The sequence below is a fragment of the Callospermophilus lateralis genome, chromosome 3 (genome assembly GCF_048772815.1).
Source record: "Callospermophilus lateralis isolate mCalLat2 chromosome 3, mCalLat2.hap1, whole genome shotgun sequence".
Lineage (NCBI taxonomy): Eukaryota > Metazoa > Chordata > Mammalia > Rodentia > Sciuridae > Callospermophilus > Callospermophilus lateralis.
The window spans coordinates 181,856,847-181,884,220 of NC_135307.1; the positions used below are offsets into that span (position 1 = coordinate 181,856,847).

At 37.7% G+C, this 27,374-nt stretch overlaps 1 protein-coding gene across 3 annotated transcripts in view; it reads right to left on the bottom strand.

Annotated features, from left to right (window-relative positions):
- Nucleotides 1-27,374, bottom strand: part of Chd6 (chromodomain helicase DNA binding protein 6) — a 216,954-nt gene that overhangs the window by 106,149 nt on the left and 83,431 nt on the right. For all 3 annotated transcript variants that reach the window (XM_076851865.1, XM_076851864.1, XM_076851866.1), the window contains exons 4-5: nt 13,111-13,258; nt 11,093-11,242 (exon numbers count right to left, since the gene is read on the bottom strand). In XM_076851865.1, the coding sequence (XP_076707980.1) occupies nt 11,093-11,242; nt 13,111-13,258 (298 nt within the window). The remainder of the gene's footprint in view (nt 1-11,092; nt 11,243-13,110; nt 13,259-27,374) is intronic.

A 27,374-nucleotide genomic window follows, 5' to 3' on the forward strand; every position in this document is an offset into this window, starting at 1 on the left:
ATTTTGTTGAATGCTTTTTTGTTATCTATTATATGGTTCTCATCTGTAAGTCTATTGATGTGATAAATTATATTTATTGATTTCCATATGTTGAAACAACCTTGCCCTTAGATGAACCCTACATGATTATGGTGCATTATCTTTTAAATGTTTTTGTATGTGATTTGCCAGAATTTTATTGAGAATTTTTGCATCTGTGTTCACCAGGGATACGGTTCTGAAGTTTCCTTTCCTTGATGTATCTTTGTCTGGTTTTGGTATCAGGTGATACTAACCTCATAGAATGAGTTTGGAGGAGTTCTGTCCTTTTCTATTTCATGGCATAATTTGAGGAGTATTGGTATTAGTTCTTCTTTGAAGATCTTGTAAAATTCGGCTGAGGTCCTGGGCATTTTTTTCTTCATTGGGAGGCTTTTTATGGTGTCCACTATTTCATTGCTTGAAATTGAACTGTTTAAATTGTGTTTGTCCTCCTGATTCAGTTTGGGTAGATCACATGTCTCTAGAAATTTGTCAATGATTTCAAGATATTCTGTTATTGGAGTATAAATTTTCAAAATAGTTTCTAGTTATCTTCTGATTTTAATAGTGTCTGTTGGGATATTTCCTCTTTCATCACAAATTTTCGTAATTTGAATTTTCTCTCCTTCTCTTCGTCAGCATGGCTAAGGGTTTTTCAATTTTATTTATTTTTTCAAAGAACCAACTTTTCATTTTTGTTAATTTTTTCATTTGTTTCTTTTGTTTCAATTTCATTGATTTCAGCTCTGATTTTAATTATTTCCGGTCTTCTACTAAATTTGGTGGTGATTTCTTGTTCTTTTTCTAGGGCTTTGAGATGTAATGTTAGATCATTTATTTGTTGACTTTTTATTCTTTTAATGAATGAGCTCAATGCAATGAACTTTCCTTTTAGCACTGCCTTCACAGTGTCCCAGGGATTTTGATATGTTGTATTAGCGTTCTCATTTATCTCTATCAATTTTTTTTATCTCCTCCCTGATGTATTCATTGTTCATTCAATAGCACATGATTAGTCTCCAGGTGTTGGAGTAGTTTCTATTTTTTATTTTATCATTGATTTTTAATTTCATCCCATTATGATCTAAAAGAATTCAGGGTAATGTCTCCATTTTTTTGTATTTGCTAAGAGTTGCTTTGTGGCATAACATATGGTCTATTTCAGAGAAGGATCCATGAGCTCCTGAGAAAAAAGTGTATTCACTTTTTAATTATTTTTTTAATTTATATGACAGTGGAATGCATTACAATTCTTATTACACATATAGAGCACAATTTTTCGTATCTCTGGTTGTATACAATTCACACCAATTCGTGTCTTTATACATGTACTTTGGATAATAATGTCCATCATATTCCACGTGTATACACTTGTTGGTGGATGAAATATTCTATATACGTCTGTTAAGTCTAAATGACTGATTGCATTATTGAGTTCTATAGTTTCTTTGTTTAGTTTTTGTTGGAAGGTCTAACCAGTGGTGAAAGAGTTGTGTTAAACTCACCAGTATTATTGTGTTGTGGTTTCTTTGTTCTTAAAATTGAGAAGAGTTTATTTGATTACATAGATGCTCCGTTTTGGAGAACATATATATTTATGATTGTTATGTCTTATTGATGTATGATTCCCTTAAACATTATGAAATGTCCTTCTTTATCCTTTCTGACTAACTTTGACTTGAAGTCCACTTTATCTGACATGAGGTTGGAAACCCATGTTTCTTTATGCAGTTCATATAAGTGGTATGTTTTTTCCCAACTCTTCACCATTAGTCTGTAGATGTCTTTTCCTATGAGATGAGTCTCTTGAAGAAAACATATTGTTGGGTCTATTTTTAATCCAATCTGCCAGTCTATGTCTTTTGACTGAAGAGTTTAGGCCATTAACATTGAGGGTTATTATTGAGACGTGATTTGTATTCCTAGTCATTTTGGTTTATTTTTGGTTTTTAACTTGACTTGCTTTCTCCTCTGATTGGCTTTTTCTTTAGTAGTTCCTCCTTTTGCTGATTTTCATTGCTGTTTTTCATTTCCCCCTCATGGAATATTTTGCTGAGGATGTTCTGTAGTGCAGGCTTTCTAGTTGTAAATGCTTTTAACTTTTGTTTATCATGGAAGTTTTTTATTTTGTCATCAAATGTGAAGCTTAATTTTCCTGGATATAAGATTCTTGTTGTCACACGTTTTCTTTCAGAGCGTGGTATATGTTGTTCCAGGACTTCCTAGCTTTGATGATCTGGATTAAGAAATTTGCTGAGATCCAAATTGGTTTCCTCCTATATGTAATCTGATATTTTTTTCTTGCGGCCTTTAAAACTCTATCTTTATTCTGTATGCTTACATCTGTATAGTTGATATCTTCTACTGGTCATTAATTCTGTCTTCAAATGATGCTCTGCTTCAATCTCCTCTATGCCTAGGACTAAAGTCAGAAATATTTTCTGATATATATTATACTGCACCCCACTTGTCTCATGTTTTGCTTTTCCATTCTTTATCTCTATGTGCTTCCACTTAGAAATTTTGCTCTAATCTGTCTTCTTACTCACCAATCCTATCTTCTGCTCTATCTAATATACTTTTACACTTATCTACTGGGTTCTGAATTTTATAATCAAATTTTTCAGTTCTCAGCAGTTGATTTTGGGAGTCTTCATTGAAAATTTATCTTATTCATCTTCTCCTTATTTTAACACTTATCATATATATCATTTTATCATAGTTATTAAGTTCTTTTCTGCTAACTTCAACACTGAGCTCACCTGGGGTCTGCTGTTACTAAATGATTATTCTCTAAATTTTTAGTCACATTTTCCAGGCTCTTAGCTAATCACTTTTTTTTTAATAAATATTTTTTTTAGTTGTCAATGGACCTTTATTTTTTATTTATTGATATGTGGCGCTGAGAATCGAACCCAGTACCTCATACATGCTAGGCAAGCACTCTGCCACTGAGCCACAACCCCAGACTCTCTAATAACTTTTTACTTCATGTTGGACATTGTGGATAAAAAGTTCCAAACCAGTTCCTATTACAAATGTTTTGTTTTTTTTTAAATTTTCTCTTAGACAAATAGGGAGAAGTGGTAGTTTCTTCCACCTAGTAGGCTGAGTTGGGTCAGGCCTGGGTTATCATGTTAAGATTCAAGCTCCCAGAACACAAATGTCCAAGGTCACCGAATTGAGAGGCTGGCAGATCTTTATTCTCTTGAGCCCTGAGTCATACCCTATGGAGGTTGGTTTGTTTGTTTTTAGTACTGGGGATTAAACCCAGAGATGCTTTAACATTGAGCCATATCCTTAGCCCTTTTATTCTGAGACAAGGTCTCATTAAGTTGCATAGGACCTCACTTCATTGTTGAGATTGGCCTCAAACTTGTGATCTCTATGCCTTAGCATCCTGAGATGCTAGGATTAAAGATATGTCGTACTGGCACCCTATTGAGGTTTTGAGTAGCTTTTTATTCTCCAACCCCAAGAAGGTTAAAAGTATGACAACTATTGTATGAGAGAGTGAATTTTTTGTGGTTGGCTATCTGTCTAGTGAATTTATTTTTCACCTGTGTATTGTGAGACTATGAGATTTCAATTTGTCTTTTGCTGAGCTCCTAGTTTCCTGGGCTATCCTAAATTCAGCAAAAGTCTCCAGGGAGAAATCCTTTTGCTTTAGGAATTCCTTAGTTTCCAATCACTTCACTGACCTTTTTATATGTTCAATCACTAATGGGGCCAGTGGGGTTCTCTTCAAATCAGAAGAGTCTCTCTCTATGGGCCTAGTCTGCTCCTTAGCCTGCTCCTAAAACTGGGAAATGTCTTTGGAGAAGACAACAGCCAGCTATTGTCAGCTCCCCTAGGAATGGCTCTTTACTGTCAGGAATTTTAGTTCACTGAATTCTTGATGCTTCCACAGCTATTAGATATCTTTAAAAATATGATTTTTGTAACTTAATCCCAACATTGTGGTTGAATGCTGTCTATCGCAATCTGATAGGTAGGGGAAATCTTATGTATTAACTGATTACTGGAGTTGCCTGGGGCCTAGTTTCTGGGTTTCTTCTCTTTTCTGTCTATACTCATTTCTCTTGCTCAAATCATCTCACGGCTCCATTGTGATACCTGCTAAATTTATACATTTAGCTCAGAAACTGTCCCCTGACTACAGACTCTAATTGTAATCTAATCGTTACTTGCCATCTCCATTTGATTTTCTTGTGGTATTTCAATTTGAAATACCCAATAACTAAACTCCTAGCCTGGTCTTCTAGCCAACACTCCTGCTCCCTACCTCTGACCTCGCATAGTCCTCTCCCATTTGAGTTAAATTAAACTCTATCTTTTAGGTACTCAAATAACAAATCCCGATTTAATCTATTTCCTCTTTTCTCTCCATATATCACATCTGACTGGCCAAAAACTCTTTTTGTTTCCATCTTTAAAATATTTCCAGAAACCAGTTCTTTCTACTGTTTCTACCCTGGTCAATACCACCTTCATTTCTCACCCAGATTACTCCCAAAGGGCCTCCTAACTGGCTTCCCTGCTTCTGTTCTTTATCCCACAAGTCTCTTTTCAATACAACATTCAGAATTGCCCTTTTTAGTATTTTCCTCCTCTGCTCCCCCCACCCCACTACTTGGCTCTTACTGCTTTAAAAGGCTCCTCCTTAACTCAAGAGTAAAGCCAAAGACCTTCCAATGGTCTTCAAAACCTACAGGATCTATATTTACCCTTTCATCTCATCTGCTACCTCTTAAGGCTCCTTGTCTGTTCTTATACATAGTAAACATGCTTCTCCCTCAGAGACTTAGAATAGGTTGTTCCCTTAGTCTCTAATATTCTCTTATTCTTACCTACCTTGAAGAACAGAAAAGGTAAGAGATGGCTTCTTGTGATAGGATTTTAACCGGTCCTCAGAGTGTTTACTAGAACCAAATCTAACAAAATGTTAAAATGTGGATAAGAAAGCAGAGGTCTTTACTCTGAGTATTAAAAGGATGTAAGGCTTACAACATTCTTCATTATAGAAAATTTTCAACTAACATTTAAGTAGTCTGAAATAAAATTTATCTTTTAACATATATTAAAGAAAGGGGGTTCAGCCCTAATATTAAAGAACTGGTGTGTCTTTTTAAAAAACAGTTTAACAAAAGAGTTATAAAAGTAAACACTCAGGCTGTAACTACTACCCAGGTCAAGAAACAGAAGCGAAGTATCCTGGGTGTGCTATCAAGCCCCCTTTCCCACTTAACTTCCATCTCAATTTGCAGAGTTCTCATTTACCTGGTTTCCTTTTTAGCTTTATATAAATGGAAAATTATAAAAATTAAAAATTAGCCGTGATCATCAAAACACTGAAAACAGGTTTTTATTCTATCTTTAAAAAAGGAAAAGGGAATAGCATTTCCCAATACACATCAAAGTAGGAAAGAAACTGGAAAATTAAGATTTTTTTCCCGACAGCAATTGTGCATAAAAGCATGATCATATGTGTATAAACACTCAGTGTATACAGATACACACAGATATAAACTAAATCTGCCTGCCAAACACACTTCCATAACCACCATCTGTTCTTAACTGCTTGGAATTTTCTCAAATTATCCTTCAAAGAAGACCATTTTAATTCATTTACTTGTATGTTGTATAACTAAAAAATTTTATTCTGAGGGCAAGGGGAATCACAAAAACTTTCAACCCTATTCACCCCAAACCTCAACTAAGCACTTCATTTACTTTTATTTAAAAAAACCATAAGGAGGGGTGTAGTAAGTAAATCACTTTTCAAATTAACAAACATTTACAGCTTGCCATGGAAGGTTCAAAAGTTGCCTCTAGCATAGTGCATGGTATCAAAGGTTTTACATTCACCCAAGGAAAGTACAATAAACATTTGTCTTAGAAATGCCCCAGGGTAGCCGGGCAGTGACCAACTCCTGTAATCCCAACAGCTCCCAGCAGCTCAAGACGCTGAGGAAGGGGGATTGCAAACTCAAAGCCAACCTGGGCAACTTAGCAAGACCCTGTCTGAAAAGGGGGAAAAAAAAAGGATGGAGATATGGGCGGTGGGGTGGGGAGGAGAAAAGAAAAGCTCCAAGGTAAATGCTAAATGTGTGACAATAACTACTAGTCCAATGAAAATTCAAAAAGAGAGAATAGCCTGGATTTAACAGAACAGCATATAAAAGGGTATAAAACTTGGGCCCTAAAGAATGATGGTTCATAAGAGAGGACAGCAAAGATAAGGCAAGATGAAAGGAACCCAAAGAATGAAAGGATATATAAGAAACACACCTGCAATTCCAGTGACTTGCAAGACTGAGACATGAAGAGCTCAAGTTTGAGGCCAGCCTCAGCAACTTTCTAAGCCTCCATCTCAAAATAAAAATATAAAAAAGGACTAGGGAGCACAGTGGTAATGTGCCCCTAGGTTAAATTCCTAGTTTAAAAAGAAAAAAAAAATTCTATGTGTAACATGAACTAACTCTCTCTCTCTCTCTCTCTCTCTCTCTCTCTTGCTGGGGATTGTAGGACTGGGGCACTTTTATGGCCCCAGTCCTTCTACCTTTTATTTTGACACAGGGTCTTGTTAAGTTGTTGAAGCTGGCCTCAAACTTACAATCCTCCTGCCTCAGCCTCCCAAGTTGCTGGAGAGTAACTCATCTTCTTAAAGAGTAAAATCATTATACTGAATGTGGGGGATTGCAAATAAATGAAGGTAAATGGGTAATATGTGATCTCATTTTTAAAAATCAGACAAGTAAGCCTTACTCTAATACAGCAGTTAAGAAGTAACCACCTCAGATTCTTGAGCAAGAGATGAAAAATAACAGCAATTCCCCTGGTATTTTGGGAAAATTAATTTGATATCAGATTAGGAAAGACAGAGAGTTACAGAATGGAACTACAGAACTGTGATGCAGTCATCTGAACACTGGGTTACAGCAGAAACAAGGGGAAACAAATTCAGAAAACAGCCTAAGGAGAAATAGAGTGTAGGAATCTGTGTCTGTACCTAATGAAGAAATGGCAAGACAAGAAACTGCCCAACCCGGCTGAGTGAACAGAAGCTTAATGATGGCCAAACTGAGCCCATGGCATGGAGTCACATAAACTGGTGCAAAGGTACAGCAACGCCACAAGGCAGCAAGGAGCCTTAGAAAAGAAGGTCTGTCTGCAGACTTAAGTGGCTGCCTGGAGTGAGAAGTAGATGAATATCAATGGGAAAAGTATGCTAGTGTAAAGAAACGGAAGAAAAAAAGAGCCTGGATTTAAAAATATTAATATATATATATGTATATTTTTTCTTATCTTTCTAATCCAGGAGTTTAAAAAAATTAAACTTTTTTACATAATGGCTTAACTACATTTATTTATTCATTCATTCAATAAATAGATAAGTACAACTAAGTGCAAGTCTTCATGTTAGCTACTAGTTAACAAATAAAACTCCACCTACACTATGTGAAAAATCACAAAAAATTAATGCCTCTTTTGAAAAGTTTACAATCTAAGGGATCAATCAAGAATGACACTCAAAACAGATGGCAGAGGCATTGAAGAATCAGAGCAGTCACAAGCTTCAAGTAAAGAGCTCAAATATTCCAGCTGACTCTCCATTTTGGGCATAAATGCAACAATGGCAGTAACTTACAAAGCAGAAGATAGAAAGTGTGTAGGAAAGGTTTCATTTAAATGTTTCCTGGGGGTTAATGTAGAAGATACAAACCTACCCTAAAGTAGCTCATGGCTTAGAAGAAAGAAACCAGAGATGGTAGGTATCCAAAGGATAATGGAAGGACAGGGGCAGGGTTAAATATGTTGGAGCGTTCTGGGAGCACAGCGGATCTTGTTTGACTCCATGCCATGGCATGTTTGGGCCTTCCACATCAGGCTCCTGTCTTTCCAGCCAGGATGGATGGTTTTTGTCTTCCCCTTTCTTCCTGCTGTTGCCCTCTGTGCTGGGGACAGTGTTCAGATGACTGTTGCACACTGTTCTGTAGTTCCCTATTATAGGGGGAGCAGGGAGCATCCTCAAAAGGGAAACTGAGCTCAGCCTGTCAGGCACAGAAAAAGGCCCAAGAAGGTACCATAGGCAAAGATCCAAGAGAAGTGCAGAGGAGAGCACTGTGAACTGAAGACTCATTCAAACTGAAGTACTACTTTTGCTCCAAAAGGCAAAATCATACTAACTGCTCAAATTGTAGGAGGCAAAAACCAAAAGAGCCTTGTAAAAGTCTACACATTGTTAAGTGCATCAGAGAACTGTGAAAGTTTGTCTGTTCCAGGCACCAAATCAGCTGGACAAAGAATAAGAAAGCGGAGTCAGCCAGGAATGGAAACTTATTTCCAGCTTCTGAAAACCAGAAGCTGGTTTGGGAACTATCTTCTGAATCCCAAAGTAGGGCTGCAACAACAGGCCAATTTTGATCTAGAAAGAATCACGTCTAAAGCTACTTTTAACAACCTACTGCTAGGTAACCAATGCTAAGGGTATAATCTGAGGCTGGGACAGGAGCCAACAGATTTTCTGTGCCAGTAAACACCACGGATTGTCTAGAATCCTAGATAGGATCCATAACGTTCAAGCTTTTCATTAAGCCTGGGAAATGTGTTCAAATTTCACCAAGAAGCCCTGTATGAAAACCAGATATACGAGGAACTATTTTGGTTCTGTAGCAGTTAGGGCTGATTTTGAAAACCTCTTGATAAGCTGACCTCCCCAGAGATCTCTTCACAGGTGTTCCTGCTTGTCTTACAGGGGAGGCCAAATCCTAGGACTGCCTCTCTGAACATCAAAGTCAAAACCATGTATTGGGTCTCACTCTTGTTTAAATTTGGTTAAACAATTTTAGGTATAATTAACGCAAACTTAGATTCTATCTTCTGTCTCTCCACGTATAAATCTTCTTTGCTACATCTTTAGAGGAAAAAGGAGCCATGGTAAGATACTTAAAATTTCCTGAATTCTTTCTATCACATCAGTTACTGTTTCTCTTCAGGTACCAGGGGAAGAAGTCTTAATAGCATCTGAAAGCTGTTTAATGGCTTAGGCTAAATGGCTACTTGGAGAAAATAAAATTCCTAATAGTGTTTTAACTAGAAAGCAACCATAAAATCCCCAAGAAAGGAAACCCCATTATAAAGGAACATAATCCTATCATTTCATGGCAGTCCTGCAAGAGCTATTTTTAACTATGTGTTTGAAAAGTACTGCAATGATAACACATCAAATTATTATTCCTATTAAGTATTATTTCATGAGTTGGATAATCCTTAGCAGAAACATGAAATCAACTCTTAAAGGCTAGTCATCAATTAAGTGCAGATATAGAACTCTTATCTAGATCATTCTGTTCCTTAAAATAGGAACAATAATCCCTTGCTCCTCCCCATGCAGAGACAAAATGGAAGGATATGTGAAATTACATGGAAACACTTTAAGTTGGAGGCAAGGTGGCTGAAAAAGATAAAGCATTATCAGCTTCTGTGAGACACACTGGAGTCCAAAAGGGACAGGTAGCTATGCTGCTGCCACTTGGCATGCAGAATGAATTCTGCCAAGTCAGCAACAGCGACTACAGAACAAGACAGACTGTGTCCCAGAACGCTGCTGGCAACGATGTCCCTCCCACATACTCAGCCTGCTGCTTCTCTTCCTTTTCATTTTTTCTCTATAAGCTCCTCAGCTCAGATCTCCTTTTCAACATTTAACCCTCTTCTCATCTCTGTCTAGATCAAGTCCTAATGCTATCAACCTCTCCTTAACACTGCAGGAGGGACTGATAAAATGTAAACGTGGTCATTCTACTGATGCGTCCTATCTCTTATTCAACCTACAGTATGAGGGCACATACCACAGGTGGTATCCCTGTTAAGTGTGACTCCACCTACTTTTCAGCTCTTATGTTCCACCATTCCTCAAATCATACTCCAATATCTAGCATACTCATCACTGGTCATGTGGTGTCTTTATGGTTGCCCTTCAGGTTGTGAGGCTTTTGTTCTTGGTAGAAATGGCCCTCCTGCATCCTTATTCTCCTGCCCACTCCTCTTTCTGTGTGGCCATTGCATCTAGCACATACTTCTCGATCAACATAGAAGTATAGACATGTGCTGTTTCTCTTAGACAAAGCTCTGTGGAGGGAGGAGTCATATGCTGATACTCATTCCTATATCCCAGGACCTGGTCTTCTAGCAGACTCTGAATATATATTTGTTGAATTAAAGTTCCAACTATAATTATTAGTTCATTTGATTACATTCTCTGAGCAAGTATTTACACATATAAGATTTTTATACTCTAATCAAAGAGACAAAAACAGAATCAGAGATCAGACATATTCAAATACAATTACAAATTGTGGCAAGTGCTACGAAGGAAATAAACAAGGAGCTAAAACAGAATCACTGAGATGATAGGCAGGAATCTACTTTAGATAAAAGAGGAAAGATTTTTCTAAGGAGATGCCCTTTTAGGTGAAACTTAACTGATGGCAAACCAGTCATTTGAAGCTTGTGGCAGAGAGCATTCCAAGCAGAAAGAACAACAATGGCAAATGCTGGCAGGTAAGAAAAGAACTGATGTTTATTAAAAGATGGCTAGTCTTGCCAACCGTGGCGGCACAAGCCTACAGTCCTAGCAACTCAGGAAGTTGAGGCAGAAGGATTCCAAGTTTAAGGCCAAGCTGGGCAACTAAGTGAGACCCTGTTGCAAAATAAAAAATATAAAGGGCCGGTGATGTTGCTCAGTGATAAAGTATCCTAGTCCCCAGCCCTTTAAAAAAAAAAAAAAAAAAGATGGCTAACCCTTTGGTTGCACAGAGAGAGAAGGAAAAGTTGCTTAGCTCAAATAGAAATCTGGTGAAACAGGGAGAGAGTATGATTATAAAGGGCCCTGCTATGCAGAGTAAGGAGTCCTAATTTTAATCTAAGTATAAGGGGAAGCCATTCAAAGGTTACTAGCAGTAGTTAAACGATGTAACTTAGACCTCAGCAAACAGCCCTATTAGCTTCATCAACTAGGCCATGATGACAGCTTAGCCATGGTTATTACCCTCACACAAGGCCATACCTCTGCTTGCCAAGCCAGTGTAGAAGCTGAGAGTGCAGATGTTCGGCCAGCTCCAAGAACAGCGATTGTTTCCCCATCATCATCCACCACTTTGAAGTCCAGGTCCTCGTTATATTTTCTGCGTTTTACTTGTCGTCCTGAGCGTCGTTTCTACAGGACAAACATAACATCAGAGCAGCTCTGAGAGTCAAAGGCAAAAACTGACACAAGAACATCCTCATATACACTTGCTAACACCCCAAGTGGGGTTTTCCCTCCTTAGAAAAGGAATCTTCTGTAAACACAACTCTCTTATGGACTAAATTCACTGAAAATGTAATATAGCTGAGTGAGGGGGAGAATTAAAGTTTCATTTCCAGAATGCCATGATTCACTATGAAGAAGGTGTAATCTCAGGGTTCAGAAAGACATATTTTTGTTTTTTTCAGAATGCCTTTATTTTATTTTTATGTGGTACTGAGGATTGAACCCAGTGCTTCACACATGCTGGGCAAGCACTCTGCCACTGAGCTACAGCCCCAGACCAGAAAGACATATTTTATTCATCAATAACAGTGATGTTTTTCCTCTTCCCTGGAACTGGCTTCTGTTCCCGCAAAACAAGGAAGAGAGGTAAACTCCACCATCTTTGAGGTCCACTCCAGCATGAGTGGGAAGCCCAGGTTTATAACAATAACAATGTTTTTATTATGTATGTATTTATTTATTTAGCTTAAATTCAATTTACTCACCACAAACTCCTAAAAATATAGTTTGAAAAACTAATCAATACCATTTTTTATTAGGACTTGCTTTGAGAATCTCATAACACTTGTTGAAATGTTGGGAGACATCTGAAGTATGACAAAATGGCAAGTCATCATTTAAGAACTCATCTCTAATCAAGTAGCTTGCACTTTTTAGAGAAAGAATGTGCAACAACAAAGAAGGGGAGTGACTTTCCTCAGCAGTAGAATCACTTCAGGAAACTAGTGACCAGCTAGCATAGTCTCAGATATTCAAACCTTGAACAAAAGCAAAACCTTATCTCCTGTTTCTTTTAAAAGAAGAAACCTTTTCTCTATGTTCCCAGCATTCCTTCACTGCATTACCTCTATGGTGTTTTAACTCTGTGTGAGAGATTCCAAAAAAGAACAAACTTCTCCCCATTCCCATACACAGATCACCATTCTAGCAACACTGAACTCCCTGCCAAATCCCATCAACTCATTGTGATTGGTCCTCTGCCACTCTGGATACTTAACAGCCACCAGTCCCAGCTTACAGGCAGCAAAGGGGCTTCCACGCTGACACCAGACACTACAAATTACGAGTACTACAATGTTACAAGCTGACACCTTCCTACATTAGAGATCAAGGAGAAACTAAAGGGGGTCCAGATGATGCTGGAAGGTACAGTAAGTTGGCTTTATTCTCAATGGTCTCCTTGTAGCACCATGGTGCATATAAATTGCTGTAGATATAAGAGGAATCATCATTTTCAAATATTAGAATTCATGTCCAAGAGAAGTTATCTCAACTCAGGCATACCATGGCATAATTTTAGGAACTGAATTAGATGGGTATCTCCTTTCTCTGCTTTTGGCTAAATCTCCATTTTGGCTAAATCTCCATTTTATAGTCCCATCCAAGCATCTGGGACTATAAAGTTATCCTTGTTCAGACTAGCCTACCACTGAGCACTAAATGCATTACCTACATGTCAAACTGGCCCCCTGAGCCTTATCTAGTCTGGCTCACAACTTCATTTTCCACATCAACTTCCTCTACAACCTAATACCATTCTACTTTCTAAGAAGAAAGCAAATGCCGTTAAATAACTGGGCAATCATTAGTATAAGGATTGGGCTAGGGAAAAAGCCTGTTGTCTACTTGCTCATCCACCAAGAAGAAGCCCAGCACAGTCCAGGTCTGTGCGTAAGGAAAATAGGCTAAAGACAGGCACAGAGGAGCATCAATGTCAGCAAGACCCCGTCCAGCAGCCGTAACCTCCAGTAGGCTCCCGGTCACAGCTGTACCTGGCTGTCTGCAGACTCAGTGGACTCTTCAGGACTCCGCAGGGATGTATTCGGCAGGCCCTGATCCAGCTCTAAGCTCTCCACTGTGGTTTCACTTTTCCTTTTTCCTTTCTTCTTTCTCTCGACTGGGGTTGGTCCTTGCTCCTTGCTACAAGGAGAAATTCAGAATTAAAACTGTTGGGCAGTTTTGAAGACTAAGATTTCTCATATAATCAGTTATGAAATCATACCCTGAAATTCTAAGTCAGGGTAGAGTTTAATGGAGAATCTATAAGTTTCTTCCCAAAAATATGGGAAGAATATGTACACGGATTAATGCAAAATCCAACATTCCTATAATAACTACTATAGCTACAATGTGGTAAGAAAAGCATGAATATCTCTAAAAATCCCACTTTTGGTTTAAACAAATGTCTTCACTAGAAGTTTGTTTCACAGATATTTAAATTCACCAAATTAAAATGTTCCTTTAAGTTAACTGGAAGAGACAACTCCACAGTCTGTTATCCTCCTCTATTGAGAATGAGCATCCTCCTCCTAGGCCTAAAGTGAGCATTAAGAACTCATAAATGAAGATATCATTGTCCTTGCCCTTCAGGAGCTTACAGTTATAAAAATCCTATAGGCCACATAGAGCCACAGCCCAAGGCAGTACATGAATGCTTTCTCAGAAATGTTGAGAGAGGCAAAGTCCATCTATTCTTCAAGGCCCTACCAAGATGGCAACATTTTCTCTAAAAAAGTCTTCCTTCTCGTAGATGGTAAAATCTCTTTTCCATACGCCCCAAACAACTTCAACTGTGCTTTGGTTAAGATGCTCAAAATCTGATCTTCACCAAAGTTAGTCATTAACCATGGATACCAGACTTAGAACTCATGTAACGACATACAGTGTCTGAGTCCTCTGCAGTTGTGCAATAAAGGTTGGTTGAATGAATAATGAATATTTTATACTTCTCTGATCTCTCCTATCAGGGTCTAAGTTCCTAGAGAGTACTACTTAAGTTTTGAGTTCCTCTGAGTGAGCAGTCTTATGCCTTATGCACAGTAAGTGTTCAATTAATATTTAAGCAAGTTTTTAAAAAATTTTATGCAACAGATAAATTAATGCATTAATAGATAAATAAGATTACTTGTGTTGGGGAGACTTGGAAAAACTTGAGCAGAGATATACATAGAATTTTGACAGACATTAGACAGAAACAATAGTAATTAATAATAATGACTGCAGCTAATGCTAATTTACATAAACATTGTATACACGCACAGTTTTAAGTTCTTTAACATGGATTATCTCCTTTATGCCTCAAGATGACACTATAAGGCAGACAGTATCTTTATTCTCATTTTACCAAGAGAAATATGAGGCACAGCGAGGTCAATTTAGATTTCCAGAGTAATCAGACCAGGAAACAGTGGAGACAGGATCTGAATCCAGGTAGTTTGTGCTTTCAATCACCATGGCATTCTTGAGGAATGGAACAGTGTCACAGACACATTTAGTTAAAAGCAGCTTTGTAGCTGGAAAAGAGGGAGAGCACACACAGAAGTACTACACAACAGAGCTGGAAGGAAAAATTAATGGTACACGCGACCAAACAGTTTAGACTTCAGCCTGTGGGAAAAGGGCCATGATGCCAAGTCCAGGCAACAGGCACTGAAAACCTACAATAGATGCAATTGATTAGGGCTCAAAGGTGAGAATGCTTTGAAAGGCCCAGCAGGAGTGAAAGCAGTAGTCTTAGCAAGTGACAAAACAGATGGCCTTGTTTAGTATCAACATGCATTCAGCTACTGTTGACTATAGATCAGGCTGCTTCTCTCTCAAACTCTTGGGTCCTCACAGACTCACAACCAGGTAGTATAAACTGAGCCCATCTATGATGCCACAGGCCTGTCTATGGGAAAATTCATGATAAAAACAATTCTGGCTCAACTTGAAGAAGTGAAAATTAAGGGGTCTTGCCATTTCAGAGGATTACAGATTTTAACAAGGGACTTATACCCTCAACTAGGGAACAAAAGCAGAAGTTCTTATCAGTATAGAGAAAAGGCTTGGGTGAAACAGCTTAAACAAAAGATGCTAAATTTTCACAAGAATTTTTATCTCATGTTAAATGGCATCTTATTAAGAAAACTCTATGGCAATTATGTTTTACTGAGTACTTATACATTGTGTGTCTCACTGAACAGTCCCAGGAAGGGGTCATGGCAAATAATCCTCATATTCCAAATAAGGAAACCAGCAAAGGTCCCAAAGTCAGTAGCAGTAGAGCAGAGGCTGATACTCTGGTCATCTGAGTCACAGGGAAAATCCCTCAGAAGCCTGAGGCAGGAGGATTGCAAGTTTGAGCTAGCATCAGCAACTTAGTGAGACCCTGTCTCAAAATAAAAAAAAGGCTGGGGATATGGCTTAATGGTTAAGTGCCGGGCTGGGGATGTGGCTCAAGGGGTAGCACGCTCGTCTGGCATGCATGCGGCCTGGGTTCGATCCTCAGCACCACATACCAACAAAGATGTTGTGTCTGCCGATAACTAAATAAATAAATAAATAAATGTTTTAAAAAAAAAATGGTTAAGTGCCCTGGGTTCAATCCCTAGTACCAAAACAAAAACAAACAAAAATCCCCAGTTTTCCCCTTATGATAAATGTAAAAAATTCAAATTTCCTTTAATGTTATTAAAATCTTAAAACAATAACTAGAAGAATCAGCAACAAAAACATTTCACCACAGAAAAAGATTCACAAATCAACAGGTGTTGATTTTTTATGGTTCTCATAGCAAAAGAAGCCTTTTGTTTAAAAAAAAAAAATTTTTTTTTAAAGAGAGAGAGAGAGAGAGAATTTTTTTAATATTTATTTATTTTTTTAGTTTTCGGTGGACACAACATCTTTCTTTTTTATTTTTATGTGGTGCTGAGGATCGAATCCGCGCATGCCAGGCGGGCGCTACTGCTTGAGCCACATCCCCAGCCCCTTGTTTAAATTTTTTGACACAAATTAAAAGAACTCTGAAAACATCATCAAAATCACATACTCAGAGGCCTACTGATTCTAATATAAAATCTTAAATCCTTCTTCCCAACATTTGAAATTAACTTCATCTATCTACTAAATGCAACTTCATTGTATTAAAAGACTTTGTGATGTTTAATTTTCATTTTAAATATGCAGAAACACGTGCTTTCATATGCAAAATCATATTTAAAGCTAAACCAAACTCAAACTATAATTAAGGAATAGAACTTCTTCGAGATAAGCCACCTTATTATGATTTGTGTGTGCATTTTCAGAAATACATTGAATGATGAGGATAAGGAGGAGCCATCTGAGGCACTTCCAAAGTCAAGCCTGGGCATTATTTACTAGCTGCTATTAGCCAGAGGCTGGAGGCAGGTGGGGTGCAAAGAACACCTTCTCAAATAAAGGTCAGTAAAACTGGAAAGTGCCTGCTGAAATCTGCTCACTTATTTGGGGATAAATAAGATTATACTCTACCTGGGAAATCTTCAAAGTGATTTTCTGGAGGTTACCTTTGGCAACAGAATCAATTTTGAGTTCCAAAAATTCTTCCTGGAGCTCTTCTGATAAAGACAAATATCAGGAAGAAAAGATTCCTTGTAAGCTTATCAATGGGATTTTAAAATAGGACATCAAGAAAATATCACCCGAATTCATCCTCCAGGATGATTCTAGATAAAATGTATTCTTCCCCTCTCTGGAACAAGTCTTTAAAACCTTAAGCTTGGAAGTTTAATCAAATGAAAACATTTTAATCTTCAAATTGCTATTCTATAGGTAGACTTGGTCTATGAATACTTGTTTGCTTCTTGAAGTTTCAGGTTCCTCAAATATACTGACTAAAAACTACAAGCATGTGCATAAACCTTTTGGGTGCCAATTTTACTTAAAAGAAATTTTCTCAAAGATAATACCTCCAATAATATGGAAACACATGTGAGGTTATTCATTGTAGCATTATTTGGTAATGACAAAGTAATGAAAACTACCTAAATGTCTAAAGATAAGTGATTGAATAGATTTGAATACACACAAAAGAAACTATGCAACTGTAAAAATGATCAGAAAGAATTCTATAATATGCAAAGTACAGAGACTATCTTTCTATGTACAAATAAAGGGCAAATAAGAAAACGCATCCGTATTGATTTATCATTACAGAAAGAAACACAATAAACCAAAAGAAAACATACACACACTCAAGCACACACACACCAAAACAAAAACACCACTCAGTCATTTATCTATAGGGGATGGAGAAGGGCTGGGGTGGGAGAAATACAGGAAAAAGTTATACTTCTCTGAGCACACCTTTTTACACAGATTTGGCTTTTGAAGATAAAAGTTCTACATATTAAAAAAAAATTTTAATTAAGAAAAAAATGAACTTAAGCAGAAGAATCCAAGTGTTTCAACTGAATTGCATAATCACACTGTATGGAAAAATAACTTCATTCCCACCGATTTATGAACACATTGACTCTCAGCTTTTAGGAGAAGGGGGCAGAAGAGCAAATAAATCCTAAACTCATTCTTCTTGGTAGCTGTATGGAGGAAGCAAACCTGAAATGAACCTATTTTATGTGTGGTACAGGATTAAACAAATAAGCAAATGTGTTGATGTCAGAAGCTGAAGTTTTCATGGAGGAATGGGGAGATGCAAATACTTGCACTTTCTGTAAGAATATGTATGCAAACATATACATGTGTATACGTTTTGGTATGTTTGTCTGTACATACAATTCTATGGGCATGTCTGTGTGTGGTCCTCCCAGTTTTGACAACCCAAAGGGCATAAAGGCAAAGATGCTCCATTAACAATGTGTACACCTTCCATTCAGATCTTGATCTCTCCTCACCTCAGAGAAATGGATGACTCCAAGGCTAAAGTAAGGAAGACAAAAACTGAGCCAGAAACATGTTGCTGTCAGAAGGCAAGGAAGCGCTTGAAAAAATGATGGTGGAATGTCAAAATGACAATGGAGACTCTCAAAGAGCTCTTGTTGGCCCAAGCTGGGATCATCTGGACACCAAAAATAATTGAACAATGAAGAATTAATTGTAAGTCATTAAAACAATAGGATTCCATACTGATGATAGCACGATATAATGAATAAATAAGGGAGAAGGGAGAGAATTGTTTTCCCACAGCATACAAATGGTAAGTGTAGAGGAAGTGGAACAAGTTTTTAAAACCTTAGAAAATGATTTTGTGACCACACAAGAAAGATGGATCTGGTCTAAAATCCTCAAGGGATGCAAAATCAAGGAAGTACAATTTGAAGGGAAAAAGCAGGATATTTGCAATCTTAAAGTATCTCCCTCCAGACTGCTAATTAGTTACAAGGAATTAAAAAAAAAAATAGCCAGACACTAAATATATAAGAATATTATAGCCTGACTTTTATCAAAGACATACTGGAATATTTAGGAACAAAAAGACATCATATTTACAATTTGTACATTTATTAATAGGTATTTATCAAAATAAGTTGTTTTATATAAACACAAATACTTGTAAATTTTTAAAAAATAACATTTTGATATGAACCTATTCCATTACTGAATGTATTTGTTCAGTGTTTGCTGTGTTTATTCCCCATCTTTTTTCTTATAACCAACACTGATTCTGGACTACAAGATTAGACACAGCTCAGGCTGGTCTAATGGTATTCTATTCCTTGTATCACAGTGACTGGTCCAGGTATGGACACATGACCCAGTCAGACCAACTTGGGAGTTCTTCCTTTAAAAAACAAAAACTAACTCCAACTTGGGAGTTCTTCCTTTAAAAAACAAAAACTAACTCTGGCAGGAGTGGTTAGGAAAATCAATGTCTTTCCTCTTATGTCATGAGAAAAAAAAATTCAGATAGTGTAGAAAGTTTTCAATTGAAAAGTACAAGCAGGCCCTAAGCAACAAACCCTCTTCCCAGTGAGAAGATTTCCTTCTAACTTCAAATATGTTCATGCCTTTAGTTTGTTATTTTCAACATTAAGCAATGGTTCCTGACATCTATACAGCAAAGCTGATGAATTTAGATCTTACATACCTCTAAATCTCCTGCTCATATTCAATGTATTTTTAAAAAATTCTTTAGCTAAGACAACTGTATTTTAATTTTTATTAATTCTTTTGTAACTGCTCTTTTTTTCATAACCCGTTCGTGTTTTTCAGACAAATTATCTTAAATCTGAAGATGCTAACTTAAAATCTGTACAAGTCCCTGATGATACAGGTGGGTGGTGAGGCTCTCCTCTGCTGCTGACTAAGGTTCTTTCTTTATAAGTCTTGCCCTGAATGGAAGACCTGGCCTGGGAGGCTGCACAAATGGGTAGGACTTCTCAAGTGGCTGTTTCTCTCCCCATTTTTAGGGTATAGGCAGGGAAAGGCAGAGAAGCCCATAAATTAATAGGTATTTATTAAAATAAGTTGTTTTATATAAACACAAATTCTAGAAGATGTCACTCCCTAATTGAAGCCCTAGCCCTTTCCCAAGTCAAACTACTCAAGCTACTTTAGAGTAAGCTATAAACCAAACAGCCACTCTGTAGACAGTTGCTTAATCAGGCCCTCCGTTTCTGGCCTGCCTTCAGCCACTCAGAGCTACCAGCTCCACTGTCAGGAGGAAGTATTTCCACCTCAGCTACAAACATAGCTCCTGCATGTGCTCTGAGCCAGGACTCCCTCAATAGCATTTATCCACCAGTATCACAGCATTGGCCTTTCTTGTTCAGAAATGTAGTAACCACTCTCATTTTTGAAGAATTTATTCCTCTTTGTTCTTCCTGTCATTTCAATAAGAGAAAGGAACACCAAAGTGTTCTTTGTTTACAACTGTAAAAGCAGAATGCCACCAAAGAACATTTGTTTAAATGTCTTCTGGTCTTTTTAAGTCTGTTCTCATCTACTAATTCCTTTAATACCAGACTGAATGCTCACTTCTTCCAAGAGACTCCCTAAATTGTCTTGGCTATTATATATGCAGCCACACCAGGTTCTTTTTATTTGTTTATACTTTTGCCCATTTCTTGAATACTTCCAAGACTGTTTCTCTAACTCAAGAAAGCCGAAGCTGTTATCACGTGCATGTTCCTTTGTGGTGGTTGCTTCTGGAAAGCATTCCCATATTTTTTATTGGCTCATTATAATTGAACATAATGGTGGTTATGTTCAATTATAATGAACCAATTAAAAATATGGGAAAAAACCTTGAACAATTAAAAAAACAAAACAACAACAAAAGGCTCCTCAATGATGGGGCTCAGATAATACTACTGTGATAGCTTCCTTCCTTCACCAATCAAGCCTCAATAGAAGTACTTATAAACAAAGAAGACACATGGAAGACACTAAAAATATAGGGGGTAATGAGCAGACATGTATCAAGCATTATTATTTAATAACTATTTCTTACAGATTCTGTAAAGATCCAATACATAACAAACTCTGAGAAGCTCTAGGGATGATGAAGAAAGCACATTGGTTATTCTTAAAAAAAAAGGAATGGAGACTTCGTCCAAAGTTTCAGAGGCAACTGTCTTTGCCATTATCATTTAGATTTCTGCTCTACTTATCACACAGTGCTGTGAGTCCCAAGCAGAGATCCTATCCAGAACTCACTGGATCTTTATATTTGTGTTCTTTATTCTAATAAATAATCAGAATGTAAGAACAAGTCTCTCAAAAGAAAGAACCTCATCAATGGAATCTCTTGAGCTTAAAACCTGCCTCAATTAAAGCAAAGACAGATAATTTGCCTTCAAACAGCAAGGCAGCTGTCAGTTCTTGTCAGGAAAGCTAGCTGCCTTTTACCGTCCTTCCTGCACTGTGCAGTATCAGCTTATACAGTAGCAACCAGACAGCTCCAAGAACTGTATAATCAGAAGACCTGAGGTTGAATGAATGCTTTCCAGAAGCAACCACCACAAAGGAAAAGAGGCAAGGCAAACTTTTCTTCCAGAATGTTACTTACTAAGTTTATTGGATTTGGGAGAAAAGTCTGTTCTGGGCTGAGAAACCAAAACAAATGGAAGCGCAAGGCTGAAGCAGAGACTGGGGATCATTACACCACTCATTTCATTTCCTCTTTTTGGCTTTCTATTCCTAGCAGATGTTGAATATAAAAGCTTTAATACGCTCCATTTCCCCTGTGGTCTTTCATTTGGGACCCATATTTCTCAAAGGATGGTTAAAGAATCAATTATGCTCTAGTTACCTGGGAGACTTTTGGATTGCAGACTGACTCCCTGTTTTAAGAATGGGCAATCTAAAGGGCTGAACATCAACTTACCCTTCAAGTTCCAAGGTATCCAGTAAGAATACAAGGTAGCCACATATACAACCAGAATGGGTCATCTTTCCTGCTTGCCAAGCTGTGCGTTACAGCCCAGAACTCACTTTAAATAAAGGCTTTTAAGAAATACAAAACTCACAAGCATGTAGATGCATGAGCTGCAAAAACTGCTATTAAGGACAGTATCCATTACAAGATGTAATGTTACCTTGTGAAAAATTTCTTTCTCAATTTGTAAATATTTGGTTTTCCTGAGGAACTGGCATGTTGCTTTTCTAAGACCATTTCTAAGACCAAACCTTCTATCAACATTTCATGGTCCCACATGACCTGACACCTGCTTTATGATTCCCTGGTTCCAACATTACAGCCATGTGTTCAGTATATATATATGTATAGATATGAGGATATGTTTACATGTGTACACACACACACACACACACACACCTGTGAATGTCTTCTTATGCAAGTAAACTCAATCCCCTTTGGGAAAAAAGTACTGTAATTAAAAAAAAATACAAGCAAATAAGTTATACTAAAGTTAAATTTTAATGTTAGAATCAGGGTATTGACAAAGCCTAACTTGGCTGGAGGTATTTTCTTGCTTAAGCTATATGTAATTAAGGGGTGAACAAAACTTACATTTAAAAATAATCTGGAGGGAAGAGACTCAACATGGCGGTGGGTGGGGAGGCAGCGCTTTCAGTACCTCCTCAGCCAGGCGGACAGAGAGACAGACACATCAGAACGTTCAGGTTCTACCTGCTGAGAAACTCCCAGCAAAATTCCGCTGAAGTGAGACCTAGGCGGGAGTTTGGGATTACTGGAGGTGACAGATTGCCCCCGACGGGTGAATCTCGGCCACCGTGCGCGGAGGTGTGGACCGCTGCTGTCTGGTGACCGGCACAGAAGGAGGCGTTTCAGCACTGCCAGAGACCGTGTGCGGCGTAGAGACCCTTTGAAGAGGTTGCTAACCAAGCCTTCATGAAACAGCGGATCAGAACTGAAACCGAGTCTGGGACAGACCAGAGACAGGCCAGACCCACCCCTCCTATCGGACACTCCGGCAAGAAGCCTGGGGCCCTGGGGGCCGCCATAGCAGAGAGCTGATGTCACCAGAGTTTGGTGGACGGGATCCCTTCCCAGCGAAATCACTTCAACAGGTGTGTGACTCTCATCCCCATCAGATGCATACAGCTGGGAAACCTCAAAAATCTCGCCCCAAAGCTCCGTGGGTGTGACTATAGGGGCCGAGGGAAGCAGAGGGGACTACTGACCCCCAACTCCCCCTACTGACCCCCAACTCTCCCTACCACCAGCAGCGGCACCCAAGGCCTTAGCTGCCAGTTCCCGGGGGCGTGGCCACTGAAGGGGTCCAGGCAAATTAAACTGACGGTTCCCAGATCACCTGCTCCACAACCTTGGGGTCTGGATGAATGGCGAACAGAGAGAGTGCTCAGTTGTTAGGGAAATAGGGCACCCAGGCGGGCTGCAAGTGTAACTAGATCTGTGGAGATCGCTTCCGGTGGGTGAGCGGGGCCTGGCTGGCTGGCAGGAGGAAGGAGGGGAGGGGCCGGAGAAGAGAAATGGCTCTGGACTAACAGGATTAGAGAGACGGCCAGTAGGGGAAGAGGAGCCGCCTTACAGGGATTGCTGCCGGCACATAGAGGGCAGAGGTTCAGACAGAAGGGTACAGCTCTGTTTACTGGAAGAGAAGTAAACAGAACTCTAAGACTTCATTTATCATTTTTTTCTCTTTTCCGTTTTCAATTTTTATTGTTCTTTCCATTCTCCTTTATTCTACATATTTTTCTCTCCCTCTTTTCTTTAAAGACTCCTTCCTTCCCCTTCCCCCTAACTTTCATCCCAAGCATTACGACTTTCATTTCGTGTAATTTTCTAAATGCAAATAGGTAAATGTTCCAAGGCTGTCTGTTCCTAAGTACCTAGCTATTACCAAATACCGTGATCCATTTGCCTGTTAATATCCCCCTTCAGTAGAGCAATCTTCCAAAAAAGCCAAGACATACTAACCTTCATACCATCATAGCACCCAACCTAAACATAAAGTCCTAAGACCAAACAATAGATCACTATATGCCTATAGAATCCGTAAGCCTTTTATGAATCGAATGAATCAGCTTTAAATTACAATAAAGCCCAACATCTCTAGACATAGTCTCCCACCACAAAAGAGAGACCACAGAGATATACAAAACCAAAACAAATTTATAGGAGAAAACAGAAACACAGCAGTTAAACAGAGTTGGAAAGTAACGTGAACATCATGAAAAAACAAGGGAAAAAGGGATTACAAACAATGCAGGACAACTTAAATTTACAGGAGAACCTAGAGGCATCAGAAAAATGGACAGAGAAAGAACTCAAGGCATACCTGATTCAGATGGAATGGAATCTTAAAGAAGTCAATAGACAGCAAGTCTAAACAATGAAAGGATACTTTGAAAATAAATTACACAAGCAGATTCAAGAAGCAAAAAATGAACTCTACCAGGAGATAGAGATTTTTTAAAAAAATCAAACAGTAATCCTAGAAATGCAGGAAACCATAAACCAAATCAAAAACTCAAATGAGAATATTACAAATAGACTATATCAAATAGAAGTCAGAACATCAGATAATGAAGACAAAGTTTATCAACTCGAAAAGAGTAAAGACAACACAGAAAGGCTGGTAAGAAACCATGAGCAAAACATCCAAGAGATATGGGATGTCATAAAAAAAAAACAAAAACATAAGAGTCATTGGGATAGAGGGAGGTATAGAGGTCCAAACCAAAGGAATGAGCAATCTATTGAATGAAATAATTTTAGAAAACTTTCCAGACATGAAAGATGGAATGGATTGCCAAATCCTGGAAGTCTACAGGACTCCAAACATACAAAACCGTAATAGACTAACTCCAAGACACATTATTATGAAGATATCCAACATACAGAACAAGGAGAGAATATTAAAAGCTACAGGAGAAAGGAGGCAGATTACATACAGGGGTAAACCAATTAGGTTAACGGCTGATTTTTCATCATAGACGTTGAAAGAGAATATCCTGGAACAACGTATTTCAAACGCTGAAAAATAATGGATTCCAACCAAGAATATTGTATCCAGCAAAATTAAGCTTCAGGTTTGACAATGAAATTAAAATATTTTACAATAAACAAAAGTTAAAAGAATTCGCAGCCAGAAAACCAGCACTGCAAAGCATTTTGAGAAAAACACTACAAGAAGAGGAAACGAAAAACAGCACCCAAAACCAACAGTGGGAGGTAACTCAGTAAAGGGGGGGAAAATAATCAAAGAGGAAAAACAAGCCAAATTAAAATAAATAAATAAACATGACTGGAAGTACAAACCATATATCAATAGTAACCCTAAACGTTAAACTCACCAATCAAGCGACATAGGCTAGTTAGTAACTTGGATTAAAAAAACAGATCCAACAATATGCTGCCTTCAGGAGACTCATATGATAAGAAAAGACATACACAGGCTGAAGGTGAAAGGTTAGGAAAAATCATACCACTCACATGGTCCTCGGAAGCAAGCAGGAGTGGCGATACTCATATCGAATAAAATCAACTTCAAACCTAAGTTAATCAAAAGGGATAAAGAAGGACACTATATACTGTTAAAAGGAACCATTCACCAACAAGATATAACAATTATCAATATGTATGCACCAAATAATGGTGCAACATTCATAAAACAAACTCTCCTCAAGTTCAAGAATCAAATAGACCACAACACAATAATTATGGGTGACTTCAACATACCGCTCTCACCATTGGACAGATCCTCCAAACAAAAGGTGAATAAAGAAACTATAGAACTCAATAACACAATCAATAACCTAGACTTAACAGACATATATAGAATATATCAACCATCATCAAGTGGATATACATTTTTCTCAGCAGCATATGGATCCTTCTCAAACATAGACCATATATTATGTGTGGAGATAATACCATGCATCTTATCTGATCATAATGGAATAAAACTGGAAATCAATGATAAAAGAAGGAAGGAAAAATCCTGCATCACCTGGAAAATGAACAATATGTTACTGAATGATCAATGGATGACAGAAGACATAAAGGAGGAAATCAAAAAATTCTTAGAGATAAATGAAAATAAAGACACAACATATCGGAATCTATGGGACACAATGAAAGCAGTTTTAAGAGGGAAATTCATTGGCTGGAGTTCATTCCTCAAAAAAAGAAAAAACCAACAAATAAATGAGCTCATACTTCATCTCAAAACCCTAGAAAAGGAAGAGCAAAACAACAGCAAATGTAGCAGAAGGCAAGAAATAATTAAAATCAGAGTGGAAATCAACAAAACTGAAACAAAAGAAACCTTTGAAAAAATTGACAAAACTAAAAGTTGGTTCTTCGAAAAAATAAATAAGATCAACAGAACTTAGCCATGCTAACGAAGAGAAAAAGAGAGAGAACTCAAATTACTAACATATGGGATGAAAAAGGCAATAACACAATAGACACTACAGAAAAACAGAAGATAATTAGAAATTATTTTGAAACCCTATATTCCAATAAAATAGAAGATAGATAAACTTCTTAAGTCATATGATTTGCCCAGATTGAGTCAGGAAGATACAAACAATTTAAACAGACCAATAACAAAGGAGGAAATAGAAGAATCCATCAAAAGACTACCAACCAAGAAAAGCACTAAACTGGATGGGTATATAGCAGAGTTTTACAAAACCTTTAAAGAACAATTAATACCAATACTTTTCAAGTTATTTCAGGAAACAGAAAATTCATTCTATGAGGCCAACATCATCCTGATCCCGAAACCAGATGAAGACACTTCAAAGAAAGAAAACTACAGACCAATATCTCTAATGAACCTAGATGCAAAAATCCTCAATAAAATTCTGGCGAATCGGATACAAAAACATATCAAAAAAATTGTGCACCATGATCAAGTAGGATTCATCCCTGGGATGCAAGGCTGGTTCAATATACGGAAATCTATAAATGTTATTCACCACATGAATAGACTTAAAGATAAGAACCATATGATCATCTTGATAGATGCAGAAAAAGCATTCGACAAAGTACAGCATTCCTTTATGCTCAAAACACTATAAAAACTAGGGATACCAGGAACTTACCTCAACATTGTAAAAGCTATCTATGCTAAGCCTCAGGCTAGCATCATTCTAAATGGAGAAAAACTGAAGGCATTCCCTCTAAAATCTGGAACAAGACAGGGATGCCCTCTATCACCACTTCTATTCAATATAGTTCTCGAAATACTGGCCAGAGCAATTAGACAGACAAAAGAAATTAAAGGCATAAAAATAGGAAAAGAAGAACTTAAATTATCACTATTTGCAGATGACATGATTCTATACCTAGCAGACCCAAAAGGGTCTACAAAGAAACTACTAGAGTTAATAAACGAATACAGCAAAGTGGCAGGATATAAAATCAACACGCATAAATCAAAAGCATTCCTGTATATCAGCGACAAATCTTCTGAAAAGGAAATGAGGACAACCACCCCATTCACAATATCCTCAAAAAAATAAAATAAAATACTTGGGAATCAACCTAACAAAAGAGCTGAAAGATTTATACAATGAAAACTATAGAACCCTAAAGAGAGAAATAGAAGATCTTAGAAGACGGAAAAATATACTGTGTTCATGCATAGGCAGAACTAGCATCATCCAAATGGCAATTTTACCAAAAGTTCCCTATAGATTTAATGCAATGTCAATCAAAATCCCAATGGCATTTCTTGTAGAAATAGATAAAGCAATCATGAAATTCATATGGAAAAATAAAAGACCCAGAATGGCAAAAGCAATTCTAAGCAGGAAGAGTGAATCAGGCGGTATAGCGATACCAGACTTCAAACTATACTACAGAGCAATAGTAACA